The following is a 26,549-nucleotide window of genomic DNA, read 5'->3' on the forward strand; positions in this document are numbered from 1 at the left end:
TTGTTTACAGAGGTGTATGAGAATACTGTCCCATCTCCGAAGAGCTTATCATTTAGATACTCCAGAGGCAGGGAAGAAGGGACAGAAGTGTTTGGTTCCTGGTTAACCTGGGGAGAAAGGCTGAGGCTCCAGGAGCCTGTCCTGGGCCAGAGCAGGAGGTAAGGCCAGGCTTAGGGCTGCAGGGCTGAGCCAGGCCTGGGCAGCTCGGGCTCTGCAGGCGGCTGGGACAGTGACCTGGTGCTCTGCCTGCTCCGTGTTTTGCCTCCCAGTGCTAAATTAGGCAGATTTTACATTACCTTTGTTGTAAGTGACCTCTTTAACAATAGAACCTCTCACTTGAAAGGCACAACACCTCGGTGTCATTTATATTTATTGTCTCAAATGTATTTTACATATTATTGGAAGAGCTGTGTGTGTGTTTTGTTTTGTTGTTTTGCTTTTTCTGTTTTACCTTCTAGACTTAGATAATTGGGGCTGAGTAAAATATTAAAGCACTTCCTTTACTTACCATGTGAACTCTCTCACCTGTATACAGGGGGTTGTATTAAAGGATCTGCTCTTAGATGTCTTCCGTGTTGTGAGACTTGCACCCTCCTCGTTATGAGCCTGTTCTTCACCTGTGTGGGCAATATTAATATTGCATTGCAGCACATGGCCAAGTGGCGGGTTTTCCCTAAGCTGTGGCATCGATGAGGTTCTTAAGGACATGGTTTAGTGCTAAGATTAGGTTATGGTTGGACTCAGTCTTGGGGGTCTCTTCCAACCAAAATGTTTCTATGATTCTATAGCTTGGAGTCAAGCAAAGGGCAAGGTACCTTAAAGACATCAAGTGTCCCCACTTTTACCAGAATCTCAGGGTTTTTGAGACGCATCTTTCAGAATTTTTTGCGCACAATTATCTTTGTTCATACTAAACAGTCAATTTGTTTTCCCACACAGAAAATTGCTAGTGTGGATAAATGCTTACAGGATTGGACCTTTCCTGTGTGTTAATAGTTAACAGAAGGGTTATGTGCACATTGGAAAGGACAAACAATCCCTGACGTGGTGGCTTAACTGGCATGGCGTGGGTTTCCCACAGTTGTGTAATCTGGTTACTGGTCATTGTGTGGACTCTTGAGAGGTTGGTACAAAAACTGGCATCCTTTAGTTATTGTATTAGAAATGCAGAGAACGTTTAAGGCATATGAGAGGACAGAATGACCCAGAGAACGCTTCCCGCTCTTCCCTTCTCCCCCAGCGTATTAAATCTGATGATTACAAGAATCCAACATCCTTAAACTCTGCTGCGAGCTGGCAGCACATGCTGCTGCGTGGTGGTTATGAACATGTGCAACACTTTGAAGATTGGAGACTGTAAACTAGTGCATTTGTGGTCCAAATTTTCTCCTAGTTGTACAGAAATGAGACATCTCTTCTTATTACAATTTAAGTTTTTAATGTCTGCACTCCCCCCTCCCATTTAATCACAGAAAGGGGAGCGGGATCCTGCGCCTTAGTTGCATTTGTAACTCTGGGCCGGATCTCTCCATGTGAGATTTTTTGGCTTTTAGCACTTGCAGTCTAGTCTTAAGACAAAGGGACTGTAACAAAAATAAAGAGCAAAGAGGACTGGAGAGTGATGTTAAAAGTCAGTGTACAACGTCACTGTTTTTCATGATAATTTCTGTAGGATACCATGAACCGCGAGGCATCTCACCACGTTAAAAACTTCCAACATCTTACCCTGAACTAAGGAAAAAAAGAAATCACAGTTCAGTTTATGAGTGTTTGATTTTGTAAGTAACAAATATGGTTCAGAGTTCAGTATTTGCTTGGTTCTGTGAAACAGAAGCGTATGTGACATTTGAGTGCCCCAGGAATGAAATATGGCACTGGAGCAGGCTGGGAAGAATCCATCTGAACTTCTTCCCTGCTCTCAGCTTTACAGTCGTTCTAGCTAGGAAAGGACTTCTCAAGGATTTTGGTGTGCATGTGGATAGTTGCATTAGTTTATTAAAAATTACTTGGCCAGTAATTTTCTAACTCTCTCAAGAATGCAGTTACATATATGTATGTTAATAATAATTCTGTTCTGAGAGTTGAAGTAGTTCATTCGCTTAACTGTTCATTTTACTACTTTTTATATATATATATATAATTTTTTTTTTAATTGGCTGGCTTCCCTAAAAATAAGTTGGTGAAGGAGAAAATAAATATGCTGTTGGTTGCACTTACAATAGTGCCATTGTGCAAAGCAGAGCAAGGATCATTTCCAAACGGCCTCAGGTGAAATCTAATGGGAAACAATTTCAAACTGGTCTGAGTTCACTGGTAGAAAGAATGTGTCTTAGATAAACATCAGATCCAAGCTATACTACTCAGTATTATTCCTCCTCTGATTAAGTTCTAATTTTTCTGATTTTAATAAATATAGCCGCATTGGCTGGTTGGAATAAGGAGCCTGTTATATTGTCTTTAATGTGGATTCTATAAAAACAGTTGTTTGCAGGTTGCTCTGATTTACGGGCTTGCTGCAGCTTTTTCTTATTACTAAAAATGATCGTTCTCTGTAAACTGTTTCTCATAGAGAGGATTACGCTGGTCCAGTGATGGCCTTTCAGACGCTGCTTGCAGTTGGGAAGAATATGCAGTGTTAATTAATACTGGTTTTTGTTTAGCACTCAGATTTGTTGCTTGCATGTTTACAGGAGAGCTCCAATCTTCCTGCTTCGCTGCTTTTAGCGCAGCATAAGGACAGACCTACTCAGCTAGAAATGCAACTGGAAAAACCCAAACCTGTCAAACCAGTCACGTTTTCCACTGGCATCAAAATGGTAAGACTTGCTTGTTTCTTTTTTTAATGCCTTTCAAAAGATGAGGATTTCCCACACGTGAAATTTACAGGTTATTTAAACCCGAGTTGCATATTAAATGAAACAAACTTTTCCAATTAAATAAGTAACTAGGAATTAATCTAAGAATTTCATCATTCTGCTAGGTGAAATATGCAAACAATTTTCATGGCATCGCTATGAAAAAACAAACTGTACCTCTTTCCTTGCCAAGTTGTGGTGTCCTTCAGGTTGTTTTGGTCTCATTTGTTCTGGAAGCTGAAATTTTTGAAGTTCAAGAATAGGCTGCACTTCAGATTTGCTTTAAGCGCTGGAATAATTTGTGAGTATGAGACGGACAATATAGAAAACGGTGCCAAGTGGTTAATGCTCTTTTCCTTGTTATTGGACTCTAAGAAGCAACAAGTATTTTTGCAAATGTGTTACTGCCACGGTGAAAGCTGAAGATGTGTCAGCATTCCTGTTCTTTATCACAACATGGTACAAGTGCCTCTGTGTGGAGATGTCAGGTTTTGTGGGGGATTTTAGGGGTGGGAGCCTGAGTTACTGATGTTTTTGTGGTTTAAATCTCTGCACTTTTTTAGACTTTGCATTTTAGAATTGATAATGGCAAACGATGTCTTGAAAATAACCAACACTTTCTAACCTCCTCAACAAGACAAGAAATCAGCAAAGCAAAAACCTTTACATTAAACTAGTCTCCCATCAATCGATCACTGTATTTTGTCAGGGATATCTGTTCTGTGTTCATCATCCCCTGAGAAGTTCACAGTGTAGAAGCATTTGCAGCTTATTTTTCCAAAAGCAGCACCAGCTTTTGCAAAGTTGTGCAGTGTTGTTTTCTTGTTTTCCTGTAGTATAAACTATATCTTCTCTTATCTTTTAAAATTAGAATCTGAGGCAGATCAATATGCTTTGCCGGAGGTTTTCGGTTTGTGTAGAAAATCTAATGGACAGAAAATGTTGTTTGTTTAAAAAAAATATTCAAACTGAATGCCTGTACTTTTTCTTGTCGTTAAAACATATTGTCAGACTTTCTGAAAGATGTTTGCCTTACTTCTGGGAAAAGGAGGAAAACCTTATGCTACACGATGAGCACAATGGAAGGACTTTCTAATGCGTTTGTAAATGGATATTAAATGCAGTATGTGGTAGTGCACATTTCACACCTGCAGCCCTAAGATAACTTCATCCAGGAATGGTGAAAGACTTGGCTGAGGAGATTTCTGGCATCACGACATGTAAATCTCAACGTTTGAAATAATAGGGGATATTCCAGATAATTATTAGTAATTCCAGATCATTACCTTGTCTTCAGGAAGTGTGAGCAGATGACTAATTTAATGTGTTCAGTTCTAGATAAGCAAACAAAAAACCTCACCCTGACTGACCTTAGTCTTAGATTGTAAAAGAATAATTAAAAAAGATAAATTAGGAATAAGTACGTTTAACAAGAAGATTAAGGACAGGAGTATTTGAAATTGGTGACGTGCAATTTATGAAAAATAGATTGCATCAAGCAAAACAGACTTTGCACTGATGAATTTACAGTTTTTATTCAGAAAGATGAATGTTTCCATATTTTCTTTATAAGGTGCTTGAATTAGTTATTCCATGACACTGATTTTTTAGAACTCTATAGAAATTACATTACACAATAACAACAATATTGAGAATTCTGCACAATAACTGGTGAACTTGTAATTTCCAAAGCAATTGTTGGTTACCACAGCCTGGGAATATTTTCTGTGGGTGTTGGGACTCGGTTCAGCGGTTGGAAGCAGATGTTGGATTTGTATGGATGACATGCAAGTTGGCAGTTTATGGGGCTGCTTTGCCATTGCTGGCCTCATTTGAATGAAATGTGTTTTCATACGGCTAAAATGCAAAATTATAAATAGCAGAGCAAATAACAGGCTCTGTGAAGAGGATCTGGAAGTTTAGCTAAACCCATTTGACCCTTAGGCACCATACTAAGTTGGGGAGGGCCTTGGGTGTGTGTGTGAATATACAGCAATATATAGGAAAGGAGTTTTCCTTCGGAATGCCGAGTTGGGAAGGCTCATGGACCAGAGAGTTCTGCTGACTGCGTTTGGAATGCAGAAATCAAAAGGAAGGTGAAGAGAAGCCATAAAGGTCCATTCAAAGGCAGAAAGATAGCGCTGTGCTGCCTTCTGCCTCTGGTTTGAGAGGAGGTTAAGATGGGACTCAATTTACAGCAAGTGCCTCCTCAACACAGAACGTGCCAAATCCAAACAGCGCGACAGTAAATGTAGCAAGAACTGGTAACCTTAGTTGAACAAATAGGATCAGAATAGGAACTGAAGGAACAAATAGGACCTGAGGTTCACAATGTTCCTTTGGTTAATTTGCCTCGCTGTTAAAATTGACTCTGGAATGCAGTGGAATCTCTAATTGTTGGTGGTTTCAGATTAGGACTGGGATGCGTCTTGGAAAGTCACTGTAGACAAATGCAAATTGTTTGGCTCAGAATGAAGTTAGATTTGTAATAAGCAACACTGCCAGTTGTGTGTGGTTTGCTGTGGTTGATGATACGTGACAGCGTAAGGTGAATTCCCACCTGGGCACTCACCTTAGGAGATGCTTACCATGTTCCAGGTTGAGTTTCTTTTCTGAGAACCTGAGATGCTCAGTCCATTTCTTTTGCATAGGTAGAGCTTCTGTTCCTTTAGCTCAGTTCCTGTCTCAGCCGTGGGGTTCACGTCATTTATTTAAGTGGTGGCAGCTCTAGGCTGGTACTGAGAATTTCTTTAAAAAGTACAGTTCTAATTATTGCTCCGTTTGGCTCAGGAGTTCTGCATATTAAAGATTGTTTCTGTGAAAAGTCTGATTTGGGCTCATGGCTACGGCGTTTTGGCAGCGTATGTTTAATGAATCACTACGTACGTTCTTCCTCTGTGCTTTTATTTTTTCCGAATAGTTTGGCCGCTGACCTTTCCTGCTGGGTGTTTTCCTTAATTCTGTTTCAAAAGAAGGGAATCCAGATAGAGCTGGTTTAGATGCCGGCTAATCCGGAGCTTGTGTTTACACAAAGGCAATAAAAATATGCCAACTGTGGCAACCCACTGTTTGGGCTTTTTTTTTCAGCCTGATCGTGAATGTGTTTCCTGGGATGGTCTTGGTCAGAGATGTTCTTCAGCCTGACTGCTAATCGGACATGTTTGCGGGGTTCTGAATTCAGAGACATGCCCGTTCTAGTCTCCTGGGCGATGCTGAAGGAAGTTGGTTCATTTAAGGTGCCCAATTAGTGCCGTGGAGCTCAGTGCCTGCAGGGGAACGAGCGTCTGTCACTTGTACGCTAAGCAAGAGCATCCCCTATAGCACAAGGCGGACAATTAGCTCATGGGGTCTCCTTCACTTTTCCCCTTGTCATATCGGGGTTTTTTTGCTCCTTTCAAGTGGAAGCTGGTTTATTTTATTTATTTATTTGTTTTCCTTGCAGTCTGCTCATTAACTTTTAAATTTTCTTTCAGGAAATTATATCTTTGCACAAAGCCCCTTCCTAATCAGTCCGTTTGATTTACCTCTGTAAGAGGGGGGAGGAAGAAAGTGCTTCAAAGTTTTCTGCTTCTCACGCTCATATTAAAAATACGCTTTTCAGCGTATCTGAGGATTTAAAAGCTTTAGTAAATCTAATCTCAAATCAGTGTAAAGCTATGAAACTGTACCAATCTTAGTTGTTTCAGTAGTGCTAAAAATACTGCTTCCTGGCAGCGCTTGTACTTTAGATTTTAGTAGCTGTCAGAAAGAGCAGAGGTTGTCAGAAGTGAATGATGTTTCTAGAATTTCTAAGCCTTAATAGGGTGTGCAAAACAAATCTAAGGTCTGGCAATAGAACTGTTTTTCTTAGTGAATATAGTGACCATTTCTAGTCAGGAGGTGGCTTTAAGGTGAAGCTAATTTGGACGTGTAAAAGCTGCTCGTATGCATTGCACGCGAATAGCAGTTTGCAAATGCACCAGGAATTAATTGCATTACGTTAATTTACTTTTCTTTTTATATCTCTGGTGTTTACAGGAGCGTAGGAGCCTTTTGGTGCTTGTAGGTCTGCGCTCTTTACATTACCATTGCGGTTGAAAATGCATAGAAGTCTGGATGTATTTAGCTCCTCTTTAATTCATTAAACTGGGAACATGCAAACCTTTGAGGCTGCGGCCCAGTTATTTACGTGTTTGTTAAAATCTGTGAATGCCTTAGCCTGGCTGAGCCGTGTGCTCTCTTCAGCATGTTTCAGGCTGCACACCCTGTCCCTTTTCCATTCCCTCCAGTTTTGTAATGGTTTTTGCTCCCTTCTACCAGCCTCCCAGGAGAATTAGCCTCTAGTGATGGTGTTAATGAAGTAATTTCATGTGGTTAAAAACTCACCTCTAATTGAATTGCCCAAATACATAGGAAGACAACATAGAAGAACATAGGTGTCCTCTGGCCTGCAGCCACTTGGGAGAGTTTGCTTTTTTACGTTTTATACCCAAATACCTCAAAACTAATATGACGCATCATTGACTGTTCAATTTCTGTGATGGTTTTTGTTTTATTACTTAGGGAATATTTATTAATAGAAACATTAGTGTGGAGTGCTGCTTCATCATTAGCAAGGTGGTTGCTGCCCCTTTGAATGTGCAGTTTAAATAGATGTGTCAGGGAGGGAGGGGAACCAGGTGCCCGGAGGGGAACCAGGTGCCCAGAGGGGACATACTCGCCCAGGATTAAACAGCAGAGCAGCAGCGGAAGGAGGAATAGAATCCAGCCCTACTAAATTCCTGGATTCCTCACCTCGTGTCTCTTCCTCCGAGCCGGGCTCCGTCTCCTGTCAGCAGCGCCCTGAACGGCAGCGAGTTAAGAGTGAAATATCTGCTGCTGCTTCTCCATCCAAATCACACTCACAATGCTACGTTTGACTCACTGTGTTTGAATATTACCAGGGTTTGACTCCAGCTGTTGCAGTTTCAGTAGCTGGATGCTGGGGAGAGCCACGTGCAGCCTGAAGCGGCCGGAGCTTGCGGGAGGGAGCAATGGAATCGGTGTTTCGGAGGAGCAGACCCGTCAGACACGGGATGTGTCGGACACCTCGGGAACGCGCGTTACCCCTCGGCTGAGCTTAACAAGCGTTAGGGAATAGATTTTGCGCAGCATTACACTTGAAGTATTATTCTAATGGGAAATAACATTTTTATTTTGGAAGAAATACCTCTACATAATGTAAAACATTGACCTCGTCAGCCCAGGTCAAATTAACTGTTCTTCATTATTGCCTTTTCCCACAATATTGCTTCCTGTGCAAACAACTGCTCAGCGGCTGCTCCTGTTTTCCAGTCTGTTTCTTTTATAGCTTGTGGAGCAATTATCCAAAATCCTCTTTCAAACACAGAAAGTCAGTCAAAATACCTTTTTAATCAGTTGCGCTCCTTCAAAGTTGCTTAGACATTCACCAGGTACTCTGAGGTAAGCGAAATACATGTCGCGTTACGGTTTAGACGACAACTATTCCGCAGCTCCCGAGTGCTTTACCACCCGTTCTGTGGGACCGGGACCCGTTTTAGCCTTCCAGTCTTGCTTTGCCAATTTATACTGCTCTGGTTTGGTTGTTATTTGGTTTTGGTGTGGTGTTTGTGATTTTTATTTATTTTTTTTAAGCACTTTTAGTGTTTGCCTAAAGTTAAGAAAAAAAACATCAAGCCTGTTTCCTTCCTTCACTGTTAGCTCAGCTGGTCTATCTTCAGGCTGAAACGCCTCAGATGGAATTGATTTCTTTGAGATGTATGCCAGTCCGAGTTTAATTGGTGTTTTGTTTTTAATCTTCATTTGGCTTGCGCTACGCACATTCCTTTTTTTGCAGCTGGGTGGAATATCTCCCTTTCCACATTGCTTCCTAGTTGGGAACCACGACAAAATCACGTCGCTTCTTTTCAAGAGGAAGTAGCGTGTTTAGGCATATAAATGCTTTCAGAATAGACGTATTTGTTTTGCAGAGCATGCATGTGAAGGTAAAATTTCCAGTGGCCCTGAGCGTTATGCAGAGCTCCAGCAGGATCTGGCTGTTGCGGGCGCAGCCTCGGTGCCCGTCCTGGCCGTGTCCCAGCTCCGTGCTCACACACGCTGGGCTGGGCATCGGGCCCGTGGAGCAGCAGAAACCCATCGCTGAGGAAACCCGAACGTGCGGGTGAGAGCGGAGTCACAGCGTTTTCCATCAGATCTCTGTGTTAAGGTGCTCAGACAACCAGCGCTGCTGGCCAGACCGTGGAAACAGCTTCCCCAGAGTGGAGATTCACAGGGGGTGCACGTTTGGAGAATCCCTGGAGTGGGATTCTGCAGTTACTAAGCACCCTGATGTGATTCCTAGTAAGAATATATATAGTATTTTGCATTGGGTTTGAATTTTTGTCATCAATGACAATACCTTGTTTTTAACAATGAACGTTGCATTGATCCGCTGAGAAGGGTACTTGTTACTGGAAAGCAAAAATGGAAAAGAAATGCGGCTGCTGGATCTCCACCATCTCTGACAATCAGGGATACGGAATTCAACACTGAGCTAAGGGACACCAAAAATACTGAACAATAGAATTCAGGTTAGGGCTGAGGTGCTGGACTTTGAGAGTCCTGTGATCCACATTAAATCTCATAGGATTATATATACAATATACCTACAACCTCCAAGTAGCATGGTGGAGACCGATTAGTAAATATATTTGTTGTACTAAATCTCTAGCCCTCTATTTAAATAAAGTTGTTTTGTTAAGAGTCAAGCACATGCATGCAGAACTGTGATTAAAGTTTTTGAACTCTGGTTTTGAAGTGTATGCCAGATAAACTTTATTGAAGTGATCTATCATCGGAACGCTTCCTGTGCACTCCAACCCACAGACTGAAGTCTAAACCATTTAATTGGGTTCTTGCCTTACTATGTAATTACTATTATATCAAGGTGCGTAAAGATTAAGCACATTATGTTGACTTAATTATTTTTTTTTTTCATAATGAAGGTAAGAACTGTTTTGGGGGAAAAAATAAAGTAAACGATAGTATTTGTCATTCCTCCTCCCCTCATTTCCACAATTTCCTTTTGGGAAATGAGACTGGATTTGGAAAATGCGGTTTGAAGTCTCCTTGTATCTCTTAGCAGGGTTTCTGTTTGGAATGCCTTAGGGAGGATGCCATCGTTGAAATTAAACTGTTTGGTGGACAGACATAATGAGAACTGCTTGACCTGGTTCCATTTCATGTTTGGGCACTCATATACTGCTCTGTTAGAATAAATATTTGTTCATTTGCTTTGAGGCTCCTTTACATGGCTAAAGCAGCATATGTTTATATACACATAATAGTATAAATACAAATTAGGTCCATAAGTTTGCACAGCTGTAATGACTGGAATTTAGTAAATGAAATAGTGCCAATGCTGTTAATTGTATAGGAGTGAACAGCAAGAAAAATACGTGTTAGTGAAGTGGCTGTAGCCAGCGGGGGAGCAGATCTACCCTGTAGCTATCCAGTTTTGGGATGTTCTTAAGGTTTGGGTTTTTGGGGATTTTATTTTCTTTTAATATATTTTTTTAAAAATATATATTTTTAATTATTTTTTAAATTGTGATGTTTTTTTGGGTGCAGGTTTTTGTTGTTTTTTGAGGTTTTTTTGGGTGTTTTAATCTGTTTGATATACAGAGTTGCCTAAGAGCTCGCCTGCCTGACTTTTTACCATCAAATTTCAGAAGTACATCTGTGTGTCGTGTTGTTTTGGTCCATGAAAAGATGCTGCTGAGGCTGGTAGGGGGAGGTTCAGCCCTGCTCATCCCCTCCCCTGCCCCAATGGGAGCAGACACGGGGACAGAGCAGCAGGAACTGGGCTTGAGGTCCTAATGCAGGATGCCCAAATTCCATCCTAAGCAAGAGCCAGACCTGCCACTAGCTACGATAGCACAAAGACACATTGTAAAGCGATCTAAGGAAAATGCCATTTAAATCAGCCCCGAGATCTTCCTATTTCTGAGACTTAGAGCTCTGAATATGCTCTCGCTTGAGTAGGTGTTACTGTGAGCAATAAGGAGAGATCTGACTGAAAGAAAGAAGGTGGCTGAGAGGAGAGTCCAAAAAAACAGCTGGCAGGGAAATAAAGAATAATAAAAAATTTCTCAATCATTGTTTGTTTTGGAAAGATCATGCTTTAAGCACATGGAAATACTTTACACATTTGAGAAGTGCTGACTTCCTACATGCCTTGTGAAGGAACAGCAAATCATTCATATAATGTAAACACATTTATAGATTGTTCCAATATAACTTTTTTCAGTGCTGCTGTTCTTTTTAACAAGATACAATTTAGTGCATATATGCTCTTTTGATGCTATACTTTGGCCAAGAGTTGCAAACATCATAAATATTAACTATTGGAGTTTGTGTTAAAGCGAGCAGTGCAAGGTTAGCGAAACACATTTTTAATGCAAAAAGTAGTTAAATAGTGCTGCTTGATGCACTGTTTAAAAGTAAACATACCAGAAAGCAGTGCTGGGGCGAAACAGAAGTAAATAACTTGTTTAAAAGTGTGAGTATAAGTGGTCTCATTATGTCCTGATACAGATGATATAAAAAAATGGGAGTGGACAAAGTTCCTCTGTAAGGGTGGAATTTACTGCCCTTGCTTCTGCATTTTGGGAGGAATTTAGTAACTCTGCGTTCCCCTGACCTGATGCTGGTTCACCTTCTGTCTAGGTAGGTGCCCAAAGCAGGTTGTTCTCTGCCTCTCTGTAGGAACTTTTCATGCACTTGAAGATAACTCCATAAAGAGGCCTTCACAGAATGAAATATTTGAAAATTTAGATCTTAAATAATTCTAATGCCTTGTTACTTAGCTCTAAAAGCATTGATTTCTTCTGCTAGACTGTCTCCACTCTGCAGACTCAATGTGAAATGACATTTGTCAGCAGAGGACACTTTAGGGGGGGAAAGTCTTTTAAAGACAGGAGTGAGAACCTTTAAAGCATGGTAGAAAAGCAATGATTTGAAGCTATTTAGGCAACCTAAGGTAGTAAATTTGTGTGTGCATAGAAGAATGTGTGATCTTTCTGCCACAATCCCGTTTTATTAGCACTTGTCTGCATTTGTGAGAACACTTTCCTCTAATCCTTTCTTCTGTTGCTGCTGGTCAAAGTATATTTGTGTCATTCCCTCGTCTTCTCTGTTGTTTACCTGGAGGATGGCTGGTGACCTGGGATGGCCGAGCCGGGCTGATGGCTTCACGGATTCCTCTGAGTCAGCGGTCGCTTGGGTTGTGTCTGTTTGTCTGGCTTTGTGAGACTTGTCTGTTAGGCACGTGTGTGCAGACTTATCTCACAGTCTGGTTTTATTCCTGGTGATTCTATTTCTCAATGAACTAGGGTCTATTTGCCAGTGTTGTAGAGCATATTGACCTTGCAGCACAGTTAAAATATCTCCCATGTGCCTGTGTTTTCTTCCTTGCCTGCTGTCAGGTCCTTTTTCAGACAACTTTGGGGTAAGCACAGCCTGCATCTGGCTTTTCTGAAATTCTTGACAGGCTTAAAGTCACACAAGGGAGCCAAGAGGAGAAGAGGAATGGCTGTAGTAGGAGGTCGTCACTGGAAGAGACGTGGCAGGGAGGTGGGTATCAAGTAGCAAGTGATAGGACAAGGGGAAATGGCCTCAAGTTGTGCCAGGGAGGTTTAGATTAGATATTAGGAAAAAATTCTTCCCAGAAAGGGTTGTCAGGCATTGGAACAGGCTGCCCAGGGCAGTGGTGGAGTCACCATCCCTGGAGGGGTTTAAAAGACACAAAAATGAGGTTCTTAAGGACATGGTTTAGTGCTAGAGTTAGGTTATGGTTGCACCCGATGATCCTGAGGGTCTGTTCCAGCTGGAATGATTCTATGATCCTCTAAGTGCTGGTGTCCTGGTGGAGTTCGTGGGGATGGGGAGGCAGCAGGTGAGATGGATGGAGGAGGAGTTGGGGACTTGGACGTGTGGTGCTTTGGAGAGGGCATGACGGGGACATGGGGACATCGCTCTGAAGAGGGAGATTCAGGGCAGAGTTTGGCAGAAAAGTGGAAGCGAGTGGGACAGGCAAGTTTCTAGGAAGAGTGGCTGAGGGGCTCCTGCACGGGATGGGGAATTACAATGGAGCTCTGGGACAGAAGGGTTTGGGCAACTGGGGGTTCTGCTAGTCATTCGTCTCAATCAGTTCCTGTGTAAGAAGTCTGGTCTCTGCGGGCAGCAGGGATGGAGTGTGCGCACTTGGGTGGTTTCAGATGTGACACCCCTTTACCCTTCCTAACAAGGGCTCTGGCTGTAGGCCGGGCTGTACATGCAGGACTTTTGTATCCCACAGCATCTTCCATTTTGCATTAATCTCTGTTACAAGAGACACCCACCTTACTAAAACATTAATTCCCTACAAGGAGAAAATCTTCAACATGTTTGAGTCCATGCTGTGTGTATGCAAACCCTTCTGCACTTCAACCCCTGCCTAAGTGAGCACAGCAGATAAATGAATGTTTGCCACGGGCTCTCAGGGGAGTCAACTTTGGAGCTTTAAAATAACACATTTGTAAATTAAAAATACATTTGAAAATAAAGATGTATTTCAAAAGGGCTGTTGGGGGCCCTAGTTTTCAGCAGTCAGTACTCATCCAAGATGGACTTGTATTGTGCTGGGTTACTTGCAGCAAAAGATATTTTGGATCAAAGAGACAATGTTCTGTATTAAGGAGACTTCAAAAGTAGTTTTCCTCAAGAATGTTTGTTCAGGTGCAGAGGGTGGGAGAAGGGAATATTGTTTTAGGCAATCAGCATTGGACATCAAAAGGTGAATTTCCTCATCTATACACGGTCTGGACTCTGTGTCAGTCAAGGTGTCGCTGGAAAGGAATATTGACAGCATTGGCTACTAATGAAAGAACAATTATCCTCATGAAGAAGTGTCTTGGTCTCTGAAAGTTTGGCTTATCTTTATTCCTTTTAAATGTGATGTGTGTATTTTTATTTTTCTTATTAAAAACCTGGATAATGGAGTGTATCAAACTGGGAGATTGACTGATTTAGTTTATTGTTCTGCTTTGCCTGCACATAACTGCTACACAGGTAACACTCTTGTCTTTTGGGGGATGTGAGGCTCAGGTGTAGTTTGTGACACATTACAGTTCATAATGTGTGGCAGAGCAGTAGAATCCTCTGCCTCTTGCAAAGCAGCCAGTAGCATGGTCATGGGTTGTATTTTATGCAGGCTCTTTTTAAAAAATATATGTAAGAATATTGTGACTGTGAAGAAACCTGCTTGGATTTGCTTAAACAAATGTGTGTGGTGATACGGGCAGGAAATGGAGGGACGCAGAGCACATGTGGAACCATCTATCTAAATTAGCTGGATGGGGGCCAGGGAACTGGAGCTTGCAACATTTGCAGTGATTAGCAGAAAATGAAATGATGGCTTTGTGTAAGAGTTATGATTCTTGTGGCATTCTGGGGCAGCGAGGTAGATCCTGCAGGAGACAGACGGTACGTTAAAAGGTGGCGCGTGTGGAATTGGAGGACAGTGCAAAGGTAAGTAGGAACAACTTAATAGTGAGGGTTGTGCACAGGAGGAAAGCAGCAGAGATTTTAAGGTCTGAGGTCCATTGCCCTGTTTCATCTCTTGAAAGAGAGGCAGAAATAAACACAGCACCCTTCTTTTCTCCAAAGCGTAGAAAGAGAATCACAGAAACGTGATCCTCCGCGGGGCTGTCGGAGGATAACCCAGGGCGTCGGTAACCCAGAGCTGCTGACAGATCCAAACGGGGTGGATGGAGGAGCCTGATCCTCAGGCAGCCTTTGGCACCGGGGCTTGGGGCTGCAAGTGTTGTGTACCTGTGGGCATGTGTACATGGCTAGCATTAAAACAACCAACCAACAAACCCCATATACATCCAAGGATACAAGTAAAGACAGCCAGCTTGTAATGCTTCCCTGCGATAGGCCTGCTGAGTTCAGAAAAGCAAAGTTTGACTGTTCAGTTAGCAAATATCCGTAGAATTTTTCTCCCTCTCCAAACATTGGCAGGTTCTGTCCGAGCGTGACGGCAGCGACACCAGGAGCGACAGCATTTTGTCTGCTTCCATTTGGAGTGGGATTTGGGGCAGATCGTGACTGCAAGTTCAGGAAAGGGATAAAACTCCACAGGTTGTTGTTGGATTTTCTACACACCATAACACGAGTAGAGGCGGGAGGGCTTCAGCATTATCTGCTTGACAGGGGATCTTGGCACAGACCTTCGACATCTACATCCTGGTGCTGAATGTCTGTTGGTGCTGACTTGGCCATGCAAGGATTCCCCTGTTGGTTGTTCCCTGTAAAACATGATTTTTCTGTTGTGTTGTTGGGAGAGGACGCAGACCTGGCTTGCCAGCAGATAGGAGAACGTAGAGGGGGTTGCAGTGGAGACTTTGTGCTGCCTTCCTGTTCACTTTTCTCTTACCTTTATCTGCCTCTTCATGGGATGATGCCTTGAGATTGAATTCCCATTTTAATTCTGAAACCTAGACAGGATTAGGCCAAAAAATTATCTCAAAACAAGCAATTCTAAAACCTGTTTGGAATGGTCAGGGGACCTTTAAGCTGCAGGTTGTGCTAAAGCTGGATGTTGTATTAGTTTAGTTTCACCAAGAGTGGTGTGTACAGCATCTGCTTTATGCTAATTTTTAACCTCTCCTTTGTCTGGTTAGTTAAATGAATTTGAGATACAAAATGAAACATATATCACTTTTAAAGTAACAGAAATATTCCTGAGGAGTGTTGTATCCATTGAACTGTTGATTGCTTTTAAACTCCGTGGAAGTAACTTCAGCCATAGCTGGTGTGCCGGCTACAACTTCAGCATTAATAAGTCTATAACATCATTGAAAACATTTTGAATTTTTTTTTAAGGGCCTGAATGAAATATCAGTGGTATCTGGCTGTTTGATTTGTCATGAAGAACAAAGTGGCTGCGCTTTGTTTTTATTTAGTTTATTTCCATTTATGAAGAGGCAAAGTATATGGCAAACGCAGCTTTGCAAAACGTGAAGTTTCTTCAGCAGGAAGAAACCCTTCTTTAGAACTCGGGATTCTCTATCCCTGTTGTTAAATAGAGTGCTACGTGACCACGCTGGTTCATCTTCAGCCCATCTCTGCTCCATCTCGCTGGCATCAGGCTTGGACATGAAGGAGTGGGCAGCGCTGGGGCAGCAGAGGGTACGGTACCTGTGCTGGGAAGGGAATTCAGACAGTCAAAACCACTGCTGCAAAGGCTCTTAGGAAACCTCGAGCTGTGAAAGTGCAGTATGGACCTCGGAAAGGCGAGAGGAGAGTGTATTTTCTTATATTTTTGGATGGGAAATGTTTGCTATTGTGCATTTTGCTGGCAGAGGAAGAGGAGCAGGAAGGCTGAGGAAGGGCCAGCTGAGGCTTTTAGGAAGGGGAGGGATAACCCATACCTGGCGTCGCCTGCGGGCGACAGGGAGAGACACACACAGCAGCTCTGTATTTTTGCAGCCCTGTGTGTGTGTCTACACTGTCAGTGGGCTGAGACAGCTGACGGTGGGGGCAGCAGCTTTTTAGGGGAATTCAGAGATTTAGATCAAGGAATATTTGCGTCAATCAAAACCCTTCATTTCCGGTTAACACGGAGCGACTATCCGATAAAGCCAGTTTAAACATGATTTTTGGATGGGAGCATCAATGCAACTTCAGTGGTTTTTGTTTTGCCTCCTCCGCATTCCCTTTTGCTGGAAAACCTGAAGGAATGTGGATTATGTGAATGATAGAGTTACTGCTCTGACCACTGTGGTAGATTGACTCAATTGATAAAATTTGTCCCTTTCACAATTCTTTTGTGCTTTTATATTTTTTTGATTTGATTAATCTCATTTTTTTTAAATTATTTGCATGAGAACACTCAAAGTATTACACTAAGGCCACAGAAAATAACTTTGTAAATAGTTTCTTACTGTTCTGAAATCTAATTAAAAACTTGCAAACTTGGTCATTCATCATTTGACCATAGGGGTGTATTTCTTGTGGAGACAGTCTAATATCCTGCAGCAATTTCATGGCATTACTAAAATAATTAATGGACCCTTTTAGGGCTGTGCGTGTTGCCACAATATGGAATAATACTTCAGTGTTGTAAGTGAATGGCGTGCTAGGAAACACTAATCCCTTGTGTATAGTAACAGGAAGTATGAATATTACTTATTAATAATAATATAAAACACCTTCGCACACATGCTTTTTTTTCTGGGCATGTCTACCTTTTCATAAACAACAGCGAATTTTAATTACAGAAAATCGGTGAGGAGCAGGAACCATTTGCGCAATTAAGATCTGTTTATTTAAAAGCCTTCAGAAGTCGTAAGAGATGGAACTAAGTCGTATGCGAGGGATGAATGTTGTGCAATAATGCCCCTTCATTCCCCTTTCATAATAAATCTCCTCAGAGTATTCATCCGAAAGGGCTGGATGCCAAAAAGAACAGGTTCGACTTGTCTGCGAGGATTTACACCGCAGTAAAACGCACAACTGCTTTTGTGGAGGTCATTGTGAAGGTCAGGGAGCCAGAGCGCGGCGCTGAATGGGAGCAGCCTGGAACAATGGTGCGAGAGGTTGGGCTGGGCGAAATGGGTATTTAAAACCTCGGATGAAGTGTAGCAATAAGCTTGGAGTCGTTAAAACACACGACTTCAAAGCGTGTCTGCTGTTCTGCAAGAAATGAATGGGTGCTTTTCCAGAAGTTTGCATCTCGTACACTCTGCTGAATGTAGCTCCTAGGTCAAAATGCAAGTTTGCTTGATTCCTGACACCTAACATCAAAATGACTTAATATGTCTAATATATACACTCTCAGACCATTAACGATTGCCTCTCTGTCCGGTTTGAAAAAAGAACCCCCCATTGATATTGAAGTGGATTTAGTGACATGAAATTTGGAACACCTCTTTTTACAAATAAGGTCTGAGTTTTGACCGTAGGGTCGCTGTGTCTTTAAATAAAAGATGATGCTCATTTCAAATGGCAGCCAGCCATCAGCGGGGTTTAGTGCAGAGATTAATTAGTAAACTTTGGAATGTGCTACAGCAAATGCAGCTGATTGGCAATAGCATGTGGAGCAGCAACTGGTGGAAAGCTGGTGCTGCTGAGCAGCAGAGGTATTTCCAAAAAGACTTAAGAGTGCTGTGATGTGCTGTGCTTTAAATGGCACTGCGCTGATTGCATCAAAACGCCAGCTTTCTGTTGATTCGGTTTAGTAAACGCACTGATTAAAGGAATCTGATGTACATTTGGAAAGAAAGGTAGTTTTATTGTTTTGGTGCGATTAGGTGCGCCCCATCAATAAATAGTGACACCCCTGAACGTCACTTTACAGAGGATGGGGGTTTGTCTGCAGTGCATTTTGCAGTTGCTCTATAGGAACACAAATGTCAAGGGTACTGTCAGATGCTGAGATACGAAGCAAATACGATTAATTCAATGGCTGTTGCAGTAAGGCACTTCTTAAAATTCCAGTCTGCTTTTAAAAATTGTATGGATTACTGGATATGTGAGTTTGCGTGATTTATAATTTCTCACTCTCTTCCTTTACGGGTTTTAAAGACATGATTAGAGAAATTTTGGAAACTTTCTCTTTAAATTCGTTTTCTAAGGATGCTTGGTCTATTTGGTATGAGGAATGGACTCCATTACATGCAGTCTCTAGTGGGACTGTTTTCCTAATTTGTGTAGTTCATGCGATTGGGGCCCAGATAATAAAATTAAGATGATTTATGTAATAAATAACTACTCTTGAGAGAGTACTTGGAAGCCCTCTATACTGCTTAAAATCTCTCTTATCATATTGCATTAGTCTCTTGATGCCCACCTTCACTTAGAGGGGCATGGACAAGCGTCCAAATCAGTAAAACTCACACCAGTACATGTTTGCTTCAGAAATACAACTTGACCGGCGTGGTAGAATTCATTTTTATATCGGTATCCTGAGTATTGAGCAGAAGTCCGCCCTTGTGGACTAGTTGATGGTATTGTATTAGCATTTTTGATCCTAAACTGGCAGAGCTGCTTGGTTTTGTAAGATACGGATCATCTTGGCTTTGACCCACAAAAACCCATAAGCGTGTGCTTTAGAATGTACACCCCTTGGCTTAACTCGCTCTGTTACTTCATCCTCATTGCATTTCAGTCCCTAAGACCCATCGATGTATCGTGGCGATCTGTGGACCAGGCAGTAGCAGATGCAGGTGTGTGATACCTGGTTGTAGCGGTCGGAACGGTGTGCGGAAGGACAAGGAGCCGAGGCCGGAGTCGACAGGGTGCTGGTTGTTCCTCTGCAGACCTGTTCCTGCAAGTCTCCGCTTCCGAGGCCATGGTGTTTATTGCCATAGGTAATTGCAGCCAAGCGGATAGGCTCGGTTTACGCCATCAGGTTTAGGCTTGCTTGACTTTGTTGGGCTGGACTTGTAGACCACAGTTCAGACAAAGTAATCGGTGTGCGACTGCTCCTTTGACTTTTTTTGTGTGTTTAAAGCTGGGTGGTTTTCTAAGCTGAATCAGTGTTGCTGAACCTGGGTCTAAGCCCCAAGTGAGCGATAAAATGATAAAATTCCCTGACAGCAAATAGATTTGTTAGCTTGAGGTGCCTTTAAGTGAATCTCCTGTGTAAATCTGCAAAGGATTGGGGTGTTACAGAGTCTCTCAGAATGTTCAATGATACTAAACACTAACTCACCTCCTTTGATTGCGTGTCTCTGTGTGTACAACAGAAACACCCATGCACACAAAAAGCAGCTCTAAAAAAAACCTGATCTTACCACTGTGATCAGCTCTTTTATTACTGAGGCTTGCTTATTTTTGAAACTAAACCTGCTGTGTGTATGTACAATATATACATCTAAATACATTGCAAAGCATTATGAATCATTAAAAGCAAACTATAGCCCTTGACACAAGCAGACGTAGGTACGTTCAGCGATGCGTTATCCTGGCTGCGCTGCTGGTTTGCTGTGACTTGACTGCTTGTCTGAATTACTAAGTGCTCTTTGTGGCGTTTTAGTGTTGGTCTGAATCTAAAATATGAAAGATTAATCAAAGTTTGAATTTCCTTGACTCTATAGCAGCCAATGGTCACTGCAACTCCCATCTTTCACTGGTGCCCTGGAGCGGAGATTCCCGAAGCTCCTTTTAGGCTCTGGCAGGATTTATTCTCCTTGTAGGTCTCTCAAACACACCGGCTGTCGATACCCAGTCCTAAAATTGAGTGTTTGAGCCGACACAGCGATGGCTGCCAGAAGGAAATGAGGGGGAGAAAAGACGATGCAGTGTCGTGTTTTAGCTGTGACCCGAGATTGATGTGAACCCAAGGGAAAAAACGTGGCTTTCTCGCTATATTACCGGTTGATAAAAGTTTATATCCAGAGCTGGGACAAAGCTTTGTAGGCTGGTGGTAATTTAAAGTATTTGGTTAATTGTTAAAGCTTTTAGACATGGCCTTGGCTTCTTTTGCTGAAAATGTAATTTTTATGAGAGTTATACAACTTACCTTCACATTTTTTTTTTCCCTTGTCAAATCTTGGGCATTTCAAAACAAAACCCAAAAAATCCCCCCGGGTTATTAAGCCAAACGTGCTGTGAAAGCTTCTTGAACAGCTTGAAATTAATGTGATTGTAGCCCAGGAATGGTTGGAAGGAGAAGAGAACACCCCTCCAAACTGTCAGCAACTAGGGAAGGAAACAGCAAACCCTGTTATTATTCATATGCACTCTAGAATTTCCCATTTCTTCCCATTGAGTTCCGCAATAGATATCGGTTACCGGGGACCTGTAGCGCTGGGTTTGTGTTTTGCGGCCGCTCAGGAGCCCAGTGCTGCCGGGTGGATGGTGTCCAGGTGGGTGGAAGAGCCGTAGGAGGCAATTCTCTGTGGTCATCCAAAAAGCAGCTTTGCCTGGTGAGTCTGGAGGTGTGTGCGCTGAGTCAGTGTCTCCTATACCTGTAAGATTGTCCCACTGATTAGACTCAAAAGGCTTGGAAAATGCTATTTGCGTGGGAAGCTTGAGTGCAAAAACTTGCCTAATTTACTTTATTTAAGTCAATATAAGCCTGCTTAAGGCCTTTTGGAAGGCACCTCTAAGCGAACGGTGTTTTAAGTTAACACAGTGTCTTTTGCGTTCACAATAAAAGCTGGATTTATTTGAAAAGGGTGTGATTATGGTTACCTTATACAGACTTTTGCCATATTAAATGTGGAAGGACTCCATTCTCCCACATGCACACATTGTCTTCTGTGAAATTTGTACCCGGAAGATTTAATATCTTCACGTTTGCTTTATGATCAGCAATTCTTTGAACTCGCAAACAAGAAAGTGGATCACTTCAAATATCTATTTGAAGTCTGATTCTGAGGAATGCTTGTGTTGGCTTTGACCTTACAATGTGAAGTTTGATCTCTGTCTCAAAACTGCCGTATTCTAGCGGAAATGTAAATACAGCCTGAACCTTTTTTAGATACCTTTAAAATACTCAGTCTCTTAACAACAGGGACTTTATTCCAGAGATCCTGGATGTTCAAACCATGGAAATGTGTTTCTGTTCACAAGGGTCCTGGTTCAGCAGCTGATCTCTAAGGAGCAAACCTCACATTTGCTTTCGTTCAGAAGACCCAATCTGTGGTGGTTTAGACTTGAATTCAACCTTTTCAGTAGTTGCGAAGCTCCATAGAATAGAGAAGGGCTGAGGGTGGAAGCTGATTCAGATGATTTAGCGTTTTATAAAAGCACATAAAGCTGCAAGTTGTCTTGTTGTGTTTGGTTTTGAAAAGCATTTATTAACTACTTTGACATCTCGCTTTTATTCTCAAACATCTGCTTTAGATTGTTTGCCATAAAAGTGTAAGAATTAATTTTGCCCTTGTTTTTGTTATTGCTACCAGAAACCAAACCATTTTTATTACTTCTTGTATAGCGATTTGGACCCTGAATTATTTTCAGAGTTGAGGAGAAAATGAGTTTTCATTTTATTTTTTTTCTCCCTCACGTTCCCCCTAAGCTTACAGGTAAAGTTAATTAAATTATAGTTTAAGTGCACAAAGATGTTAGGCAGGGCTTGTTAAGCTGTGTAGTAAGCTTTATTTGACCCAATATTATGAGTTTTAGTGGAATTCAAATGGTCAGCTCATTTGGGTTTGTTTCTCAGAACAGCAGCTGCCCTGAGCCACAATAAGACATTTGCATCATCTGTGGAGGGTTTGGTACGTATTTTACTGTATGGAAATAATATATGAAAGTCAAAGAAATGGCCTCGCTATATGTTTAGACCTTTGATAAACAAATGATCTTAATCCTTGTTCTTGGGGTTTCCTTTTCCTTGGGTTGCAGCTGGTTTGTGGTGTTTCCCGTGAGCAGCGAGGAGCCGTGTCCGTGTCAACCCTGATCCTGCGCACGCTGCGCCTGAGCCGCTTCGTTCCCTCTGTTGGATATTATTACATTTCTACTGGTGCGGGTTCATCCAGTACTTGTGTGAGAGCACACAGGAATCTCCCCCTTCCACAATGGGAGTGTTGTTTTTAAGGCAAATCTGTCTCGTTATGAGCCTATAGCAGGAAATACTCGGGCAGACTTGCTCGAAGTCTGATGTTTGTGCTGCAGTTGCTTTTCACAGCGGTCGCCTCCTTCACAATCTGTGGTGACACTTGCCTTTTTGTTTTAAATTTGAATACCAGTGTTTTAGCGAAAGGAGCCAGTGAACAAGATAAAACAGATGAGGCATCTATTTTATAAATAAAGAGGATTTTTCCATGTCTAAGTGACATTACCATGTGATTGTATTGCCAACTTCTATTTCCCTGAGATTGTAGATCTTTTTTCATGGCAAGAATCATTCCTTTTCCCTTGTTCTAAGGAAGCCATCGATGTTTCTGGTTGTTGTGCTTCAAGGAGCTACAAAGCCATAGCCGCTAAAACCAGAGTAACGTACTAGGTCGTGGTAGTTTTTGGGTACACAAAGCGACCTTTTCTTCAAGGCTCTCAGAATCAACAGGGCTTCCAAATAATGTCTCTGATCCTGGGAAGTTCTGTGAATCTGTCCAAAGTGTTGCTAAAATTCAGGTGCCGTTAGAAGCGTACGCTGTTTTTCAAGCTGTTGTGTCTGTGGTTCAGATTTAAGCATCGTTTCGATAGAGCTACTTAAAACATAGATGGAAATGTGCACGGAAAGAAACTAATTCTGTCTGGGACAACAAAAGCATATGTTTTGTGCAAATTAAAAATACAGTTGCTTCTGCCCCAGGGAGGTTTTTGTTTAGTTTAACAAAATTAAAGTGCGTTTTCAAAGCGGTGCTGGGAACTGTGTGTTACGTTTGCAGCGTCTCTCGCTGTCCCCAGAATAACCAGTTCATGTCCACTGGTGTGCTCTGCTTGCCAAGGAAGGAAAAAGGCTAGAAATAAACCACTTCCCACTTTATGTTAAAAGGCGGGATTTCTAAATATGTTCCTGACAGGTTTCAGTTGTCGCTTAAATTCGTCCACAAATACAAGTGCGCTCCGCAAACATCGTGAAGGTTTATCACGTATTGCTAATGCCCGATGACACTTCCTTCATTTTTCTTCAGTTTTTCTAAATTCCTCCTTTTTATCTTTTTGCCTGTTTCTAATAACTCACTCTGATGTTTCTTCTTCCTGTTTTTCCTATTTTGTTCACATTCTTCTTTTCATCTGCCTTTATTGTCGTTTCCTTCATATTTTATTCCTTTTTTGTTGTCCCCATTGCTATAAAAACTTCCCTGCTTTCTTTTGCCAGACAGTGATCAACCTTTAGCAGTGCCTCCTTAAAATCCAGCTATTCAAGGAATCTCAGTCTAATTCTTCTCTTTATCAGGCAGACATAAGCCATGCCGAGTGGGGTGTTCTACATCTTTATCAACGTTTATCTGGGTCTGGGCTGTACGCTCAGTAAAACAGGGAATATGGCTCTGATTTTACACACACACACACAGAGTTTCTCCTCTTGTACAGGCTGAGGTCAGCTTGCTGTTCGGTTTTGTTATTTCAAGCAGTCTTTGTTTTTTAAATCATCCATCAGCCTCTACATTCCTCAAAAGTTATATTATATTAATATATCTGTGGCTATTTGGATGGGGGGAGCTGCTTTGGAGGATCCCAGCAAAGAGCAGACAGTGGAGTTACAGTGACATGTGGTTCCTTCTGAGCTTCTGTTCTACTAAAGCAGCTGATTTTTGCAGGTTCCCCTGCTCTCCAGGAAATCCTGAGTAATTTTCTTGTGTAATAGAGAGACCTTATCAACGTAACACTCAGCTTCACCGCAGCAAAGCGGGAGCCTCAGTAATTCAGCTGTACCAAGGCTCAAGTGTTGCTGATGGGTGAGCGATGCGCAGCTATTGCTGAGGCGTCTGTCCCTTGCTCAGTGTTATGCGTCATCGTACACAAAGTGGCATTTGTCCGATTGATTTCTATTTCATATCCCTTGAAAAACGAGGCCCTTAATGTGGGTATTTAAAACAATATTATATTAAAGCCTTTAATCCTGTAATTAGACTCGCTACTGCCAAGCTTGTGCTTTGTTGATAGCCAAATCAAAATGATCAAGGCTCCAGGAGTCTGATGGTAGAAATGCAATGAAAGTTCGCTTAATTCTGCTTAATGCTGTATTACTAACATAACACAGTGAGACCTGGCGTAACAAACTGAACAGAACATTGACTTTGAGTCAGCAGTAGTGAAAATCTGTCTCTGAAACATGGGAAGAACCTGCAGTTGCACTTTGAGAAGGGCCGTGTTGAGCCCTGTGAAAGCCACAGTGGAGAAAACCTGTGAGCTGACAGTGACGTTTGCAAATACAACAGCACTCTTAGGGTGTCCGGATATCACACAGCAGCCGGTTCAGGCCACGGCTCTTCAATCTGGCTCAACGTGGCCAAATCGATATCGCGCTGCAGGGCAGAGCTGCTGGGAACCAAGCAAGAGGTGCAGCAGCAGCTGAACTGCTGCGTGAAGCACGGAGAGTGCACAAAATCATAGCATTGTAGAGCCATTTCAGTTGGAAGAGACCCTCAGGATCATTGAGTCCAACCATAACCTGGCTCTGGCACTAAACCATGTCCCTAAGAACCTCATCTCTATGTCTTTTAGGCACCTCCAGGGATGGTGACTCCACCACTGCCCTGGGCAGCCTGTTCCAATGCCTGACCACCCTTTCTGGGAACAAATTTTTCCTAATATCCAGTCTGAACTTCCCCTGGTGCAACTTGAGGCCATTTCCTCTCATGCTATCACTTGTTCCTCGGGACAAGAGGCCAACCCCCTCCATTCTACAACCTTCTGTCAGGTAGTTGTAGAGAGCGAGCAGGTCTGCCCTCAGCCTCCTCTGCTTTGGAGCAGAGACCCAGTTGGGAGCAAGATTGAGAAACAAGCACTGCAAACCAGGAGGGTGACCTGTGGGCTTATTAGTTACATGAAAATGCTGTTGCGTTTTAATTCTTTGTTTCCCAAAGCAGTGCTGCCTCATGTCCCGGGCTGTCCTTTGAGCAGTGCTGGAGATTTTGAGGAAAGCTGGGCAGTTCCTGCCAGATCTCTGGAGTCTCCGCTGAAAAGGAACGAGTGACTGGTAGCAGCAAACATCCCGACCATGCCCTGAATCCTGAGCGGGCTCCAGCGGCCAGCGCTGGGGACGACGGTACCAAACAGGGGCTGTGATCCATCGGGGTGAAGAAAGGGCACCGGGCTTTTCTGTGACAAGAGGAGCCACTAAACCTGGTACCGGCGCTGACCCAGAAAAAACTGTATTTTTGGCCTGTTAAGTGGACATGGGATTTCTTCTGAGAGATTAGAGAAATGGGGCTTTTTGGCAGGAGCTTAAAGATAAGTCTGGTCAGGTAACTGCTTATGTCAGAAAGTTGTAAAAGAACATTTTGGAGGCAAGTAGAACTGATGGTCTGAATTAGCCCGTGTTGCTCTGTGGTTAAATTGCCAGGGACCTGTTTGTGTGCAACAAATCACATATACATGACTGTTAATAGCTTTTTGGTGCCATTGATCTCTTGCTGTATTTCTGCTGTTCCTAAAGAAAGCACATTTTAAAAACTGTTTTGGCATTCAGAAATCAAATTAAGTTATTGTGGAGGCAAAAAAACAAACCTAAATTTAGTCAGGTTGTTACTAGGCATCTGAAATCATCCACCCCAGAGAGAAGCGGGGGGGACACACGACTGTCAATCTTATATCTCTTGTCCTGCCACATGTGGTCAGATTCTGTTTTGGATATCAACAGGAAAACTGAGGTTGATTTTGTTGGTTTGTGTCGGATCGTTTGTTCTCTTTCTGTTTTGCTGCTGGGCTATCCCCATAGCACTCTTCATAACTGAATAAAGAAATTAGATTTATTGTTGGTTTTTAAGAGCAGAAGAAAGAGCGTTTGGTTTCAGATATTGAAGTCTTTGGGAAAGCCTCACTGGCACAGGAATTTTAGGCTAAGGAATGAAATTATGCGTTTTAATTTGACATTCTTCATGTTTGTTTAAAAAAGCTGTGGAAGACAGGGAGGGTAAAGGTTAAAATAATATTAACTGAGCCCTTCAAATCTACCAGTTTCGTTCTCCTTTTTGTGAGTATTACTGTGGTCAAAGTAAGCGGTTAATCAGAATCAGAAAGCCATATTAGTTAGCATTGCTGGCATGG

The 26,549-nt window shown here is 42.3% G+C and overlaps 1 protein-coding gene across 10 annotated transcripts in view; it reads left to right on the forward strand.

The window, feature by feature from the left end:
• Positions 1–26,549, forward strand: part of MNAT1 (MNAT1 component of CDK activating kinase) — a 129,357-nt gene that overhangs the window by 56,429 nt on the left and 46,379 nt on the right. For all 10 annotated transcript variants that reach the window (XM_065065833.1, XM_065065831.1, XM_065065827.1 and 7 more), the window contains one exon: positions 2,691–2,816. In XM_065065833.1, the coding sequence (XP_064921905.1) occupies positions 2,691–2,816 (126 nt within the window). The remainder of the gene's footprint in view (positions 1–2,690; positions 2,817–26,549) is intronic.

The sequence above is a fragment of the Columba livia genome, chromosome 5, assembly GCF_036013475.1.
Source record: "Columba livia isolate bColLiv1 breed racing homer chromosome 5, bColLiv1.pat.W.v2, whole genome shotgun sequence".
NCBI classification, from domain to species: Eukaryota; Metazoa; Chordata; class Aves; order Columbiformes; family Columbidae; genus Columba; species Columba livia.